The 5,986-nt window shown below is 34.6% G+C and overlaps 1 protein-coding gene across 2 annotated transcripts; it reads left to right on the forward strand.

Annotated features, from left to right (window-relative positions):
• The first annotated feature begins 75 nt into the window (after nucleotides 1–75).
• On the forward strand, nucleotides 76–1,007 carry LOC108371215 (uncharacterized). 2 transcript variants are annotated; one of them, XM_017626721.1, is made up of 4 exons: nucleotides 76–298; nucleotides 356–568; nucleotides 625–772; nucleotides 838–1,007. In XM_017626721.1, the coding sequence occupies exons 1-4, from the start codon at nucleotides 155–157 to the stop codon at nucleotides 951–953; spliced, it is 621 nt and encodes a 206-aa protein (XP_017482210.1). In that variant the 5' UTR covers nucleotides 76–154; the 3' UTR covers nucleotides 954–1,007. The 2 variants fall into 2 exon arrangements, with proteins under 2 accessions (XP_017482210.1, XP_017482209.1); XM_017626720.1 differs by having other exon boundaries at nucleotides 625–1,007.
• The last annotated feature ends 4,979 nt before the right edge of the window (nucleotides 1,008–5,986 follow it).

The following is a 5,986-nucleotide window of genomic DNA, read 5'->3' on the forward strand; positions in this document are numbered from 1 at the left end:
AACGAATTTCGCCTATAGTAATTAATTATTTATTTGATATTTTCGTTTAAGATATTCTGAAAGCTTTGAGGGAAGTCCTGAATAGGCAAAAGGAGTCCAACGCACGGCTGGCAAAGTTAGAGGAAAATGTAATTCGCGTTTCTGTTTTTGATAAATGTATTTTCTCATTGTAAAAATACTTCTCATACTTAAGCAAACGACTGTAATACAAAATCAAGCCATTCTTAGCCAGGGATTGGCTAGTATTGTAGCCAACCAAGAGGAGATAGCTAAGGAGCTAGAGAAAATAAATATAAGTGTAAGAATGTGGTAATTTTACTCCTACACATTTATTAATGTAAAACATTTTCACCAGATCGAAAAGAACCCGGAGGCGATGGCTCAGACGAAGGCGCTAAGAGAGTGTAAGGTGGCGGTTAGAAAAATTGAGATGTCAGTTTGCCGCCTGACGGGAGAGTTGGAGGACACGTTCATGAACGAGGTCACCAGCATGCTCCCATTAGCAACTACCACTGGGGTGCTGAATGTGGAAGAATGGCTTCAAGTTCAAGAGTTTGCCCAAGCAATGGTAACACTCAATATTGTAATATTATACCCATATAAATTTACTTTCTTTTTTTATAGACTTCGTATTTGAACAAAATGAAGGGGACATCAGAAGATGTCGGCACTGTCATTCGCGGCATCTTCACGGATGACCTGCTTCACAACTACAATTGGGACGGGACATGGGCGCTTTATAAACTTAATATTATTAATAATATTCTGCGAGGTACTTTCTTTAATCTACCAAAGAAAAGCTATTTTTATAAGATATCTTTTTGCATTTCATTTCAGATGTATTCCAGAAACAAGGGGCCCTCAACTTCGAAAGAAGTGTGCGAAAGGCGGTAGAACTGAGCCACCATCGCGTTCAACAAAAAAAATATTTAAAAAAGGGGAAACAAAATTAACTTTTTTTATCTTTTAGTATCTTCTGCCTTAAGTTTAAACTATTTTGAAATAATATGCCTTTTAAGTTTTGTATAATTTAATTTCTTCTAATTAATTTAAAAACGTATGTATGTACATACATATGTAATAAATGTGAAGTGAAAATTAATGTATGTATTAAATTTTTTTAAATATTCGGATCAACTGTGATGGGTATGTGCATCAAGCATGATTGCTCACCTGTGATAGGTTTGCACATCAAATATGATTTATCAGCCATGATGGGTTTATACATCAGGTGTGATCGGTCAACTGTGATATGTTCATACATCAAATTTCATTAATCAGTAGTGACAAGTCTGTACATCAAGTTTGATGGATCAGCCGTGATAGGTATCTACGTCATCGTTGACTGTCGAGATACGGTGGAGTAAGCAGTTCAGCTATATTTTAAATAAGGCCATAAAATTCATAAGTTGAAAGAAGATAAAAAATTACACGTATACATTTGTTTCCATCATTTTTTTCACATTGGCCTTAAGAACGTGATGGGAGTGCTTGATGGACATTTCCATCACCATTGAGTAACACATGATTAATCAAATGACTATCACTGTTCTTGCTGGGTTTATTCGCTGCGCTTGGTTTTGGCCGGGAGTGCAATGCAAGTGCGTGTGTGTGTTCTCTGTTCTTTGTTTATGCGGGAAATGCATAAGTCGCTTAAACATTTACGATTGTACCTATTCTACATTTCGATCGTATTTCCGTTTCTCTAAGTTGCAAATTTGTTGACGGAGAACTTTTCAATTGTTATTTCCGTGGGTTTAAATAATAAAATTTTATAAAAAATTTAAGTTAAATATACTGTGCATGATTGTAAAAGTCATCATAAATGAATTTTCTCGATTTCTGTGTTTTCGCGAGCGGTAATACGGGCAATACGAAAAATTGTCTCAAATAATGGCAACCAAAAGGGATATTGCAAAGTGGAAGTCCAGGCGTTTTTATTTCCGTTATCTATAAATAAGACTGTGAAATGCACTGAATACAATATATTTTTTTTATATAAAATTAATAGATGTATGCGAATAGATACATACATACATAAAATGTGAAGTTACATAAAAAAGATGCTTTTAGTATTGCACTCGTTTTTACTAACTTTTTAAAAAGAGGTGCGTATGTTGTCTGGAATTCGATTTGCTATGGAAAGATAAGCTTTTTTCTTCCCCTTCTCCTGACGGCTTTGGAAATGGGATTCATTTGCGTCCAAATCTTCCACTCTGTAGTAAATGCAAATGTTGTGGAGTGCTCAAACAACGTTTATAATTTCACTGACTTTAAGCGATGAGTAATACAGTTCAAGATGAATTCCTTATGACTCTTCACTCATCTGAAAAAGATCAAACATGTCCCTAAATCTCCGCCTTTCAACTTCCGCATCAGCAATCTGGGACTCGTTCTTCTCTTCAAGCAATAACGCCGCGGCTATGGATTTCATTCTTAAATTATGTATCCACTTAAATTTTATTTTTAAATTAAATATCCGCGGCTATAGATTTCATTCTCATAATTATGTATCCACTTAAATTTTATTTTTAAATTACAGTAATGCTAGTTAAATTACAGTGATATTAGTTATTTTAAAATATTTACAAACTTTAACTTCATATGCTGCTTTAGTTTGGTGGCAAATATTTATTTGTTTTGTTTCGATTTCACACATTCCTAGGCAAACAGCTGATTTCGAAAGATGTTTTCTCTCTTCCTCTTCTTCTTTCGTTTCGATCGTAACGCAGAATACCTAAGTTCGATTCCAGCGGAGCGGAATGCGGGAACGTAATCGAAATGCAGAATAGGGCTGAATAATTCAAAATATATGTAATATATTAAATATATGTATGTACATGTGTATGTAAGTAAAACTAGTATAATTCAAATAACAAATTCCATTATGTGCGTGTACATACATATATGCAAAGCGTTTTTCTTACAATTCCAAATATACAATTTAATACAAATTATATATGTATATAAAATAATTGTTGTGGGGCCCAGGGCCGCAGGATCCGGGGTCCTCACACTGGAAAATAATAATTTATTTTCCAAATCCACCTATATATTTAGGTCACTATGAGCACAAACCTGTCACAGAAGAAAGCATTAAAAATGAGTTACAAAAACTAAATACGTTACAGGATTCCCAAATTCTGAAACAGCCAAAGAAATGAGAATGAAGAATTCCTTTTAAAACCTGGTTCGGCTTGTAAGCGGTGTTTGAACAACGATCTCGCCATTATGCTAGATTCTTCAAATGAAGATTAAAGTTAAAAGGATACATCCAACATTTTCAGCCCCAATGCAAGTCTCATTACTTTTTATTAAATATAGTGTTCCAATTTTTAAGTTCAAGTACTAAATAAAATAAACATTATTAAAAATTACTAGTTTTTCCATTTTTTGTTTACCTAAATAACTGAATTTAATTTTTTCTTGAAAATACTTGACATCCGCATTCGCATCCGCACCCGCGGATGTTAGCTGTTAGACATCCGCATCCGCATTCGCATCCGCGGATGTCTAAAATTCCACATTTGCAACATCCCTAGTCTGGACATATAACATTGCAGGTTGAGAAAAGCGTTGTAAAAAGCTGTTAAGTGAAGATCACACGATTTGTACATTTGTACAGATTTGTACATTTTGGCAGTGAAAGAGTGGTGTTGTTTGGAAATTTGAGTTCAGCTCAAAAAAGAATTTCCGAACAACACCACTCTGTACCTGCCAAAATGTACAAATCGAGTGATCCCTGCTTAAGATGAAGACAAACATAGGGAGCAGTGAAAACGTTAAAGTTTAAAGCTATCATAAGTGCTTAGCATACATACATATCGTCGATGATTTTGCAAAACTGCCCATCGACCAGTTGCAAAACCGCCTGAATAGCCATTGTGAAAAAAACGAGATTTGGTAATCCTGAACTCCAGGCTTCGAGATTTATGCATAAGAATCGTAAAATCGTTACTAAAACCATAGATTTGTAAAATAATGGCTAGGGAAAATACCGCCTATCAAGGCAATGCCTTCAAAGAAAACCCGTTTTTTCGCTCTAATAAAAAATTTGAATACCTAAAATAGGCGGTTTTGCAATTGGTCGATGGGCGGTTTTGCAAAACCATCGCAGATTTGTATATCCGTACATATGCACTTATGTACGCTTTTAAAACGAATGCAGGGGAAATTTAAATTTTTGTAACGTTGCTAGAGATTTATGTCTTTAACACCAAATTATTTGATTAACAAATTTTTGCGTAGAATGCTGAAACTAAATCGTAAAACGCACTGCAGAGAGTTTCACGCTGTCAAACGACAACAATTGACTAAGGGCCGTTCAATATCCGGTTAACACATTATTTTTAATATTTTTATTGAGCTTTGTACCACGATTGTTTATTAGGAAAAATTGAAAAAGCAACAAAGTCTAAGCGGTAGAAGTTATAGCACTATTTCGGAGATCACCACATCTCCTCATCAGACTTCTGTTTTCTAGACTTCAGCAGGGATCGAACCTGCGTATTCGATGTTCAAAGTCAGAAGCGGTTAACACAAACCGGAGGTAAAGTGTCCATAATGACGTTTAGTAACTTTGACGAAAGCTTAACTTATTTTATTTTATTAATTTTAGTGCAGTTTAGAAATCTTTTGATACAAAAAAAACATTTGTTGCACTATTTTATTTTATTCCTTTGATTGTACATGTTAAATAAAAGCTTGTTTTTAAAAAATATTTTGTTTTACATTATATATTCTACTAGCAGTACCCGACGTCGTTCGGGGTAAACAAATCAAAATATAAAACTGTAATACAAATATTCAGTTCAGCATAATTTAAAGGAGACAAACCATTTTCTTTGTCTACATTAAGGCATCCTTAGGAGCCATACTTTTGGCTTTATCGTGCTATAACTAAAATATTTTGATTATCACTTGTACTACAAATTTTGTTCCATTAATAATATTAGATGGATTAAGGTAACGATCAAATTTCTAAATTAAAATTATTCTACTACGGTACATTCCGTTTAGCTGCCTATTCGATTAGCTGTTTTATTTAGCTGCACTTTTCTAGTAGAATGCTTAATTCGGAAGGAGTTTTATTCATTATGAACGAACCTTTTTTAACAGCATCGCGAGATTAAAAAACGATTTAATCTTTCCATTTCAAACTAATTTAAAGATGGTAAGGTTAAAAAAACACTCAGTTTTAAATATCCGAGTTATCTAATAGATAAATATATATACGTATATGCCCCTTTTACAAACTCATTTATATATACTTTACTCTGGACACCTCCCATATTTAGATAACTATGTACACCTATGTATGAATACCAAATTTCAAGTTCATGTGACTTATGGTTCTAAATTTATGGCTGATTCAAATTTCCACGCCTACGGGATGTGCCACGCCCCTTTTACAACCTCGTTTATATATACCCTCCTTCTGATTTGTCAGTTGGTGTTGCCAACCTTAAATTACGTAGACTTGGACGCCCTGTTCCTGGTCACCCGAGACCACTTCTAGTCGTCACACCTTCGGCATCTGATGCAATCGCTATTCTCCGAAATAAGCCAACTGACGGAAACAATGTTATATTCAAACCAGATGTCACTCCAACTCAACAATTGCACCTTAAAAACTTACGCTTTAAACTCGAGTCCCTGGAAAAAAGTGGCGATACCAGCAAAACTATTAAATACGTTAATGGAATTCCCAAAATAGTAAAAAAGAATTTTCGTACGAACAGTGAGCAAAAAGAAGTTAATGGATCTCAGTGTGTATTATCAGAACGTCCGAGGTCTACGCACTAAGCTCAGTAGCTTCCTAGCCGCATCGTCAATTAGCGAACACGATGTCATTTGCATTACAGAATCTTGGCTGCACCCCTCTATACATGATGGTGAAATATTAGATTCTACTTATACTATTTATCGTAAAGATCGCAATTCTTTGTTAAGCGGATATGAGCGTGGCGGAGGTGTATTCATAGCT

Source organism: Rhagoletis zephyria, unplaced genomic scaffold (genome assembly GCF_001687245.7).
Source record: "Rhagoletis zephyria isolate East Lansing unplaced genomic scaffold, Rhagoletis_zephyria_1.1 Rzeph_scaffold_04790, whole genome shotgun sequence".
In the NCBI taxonomy this organism is placed as follows: domain Eukaryota; kingdom Metazoa; phylum Arthropoda; class Insecta; order Diptera; family Tephritidae; genus Rhagoletis; species Rhagoletis zephyria.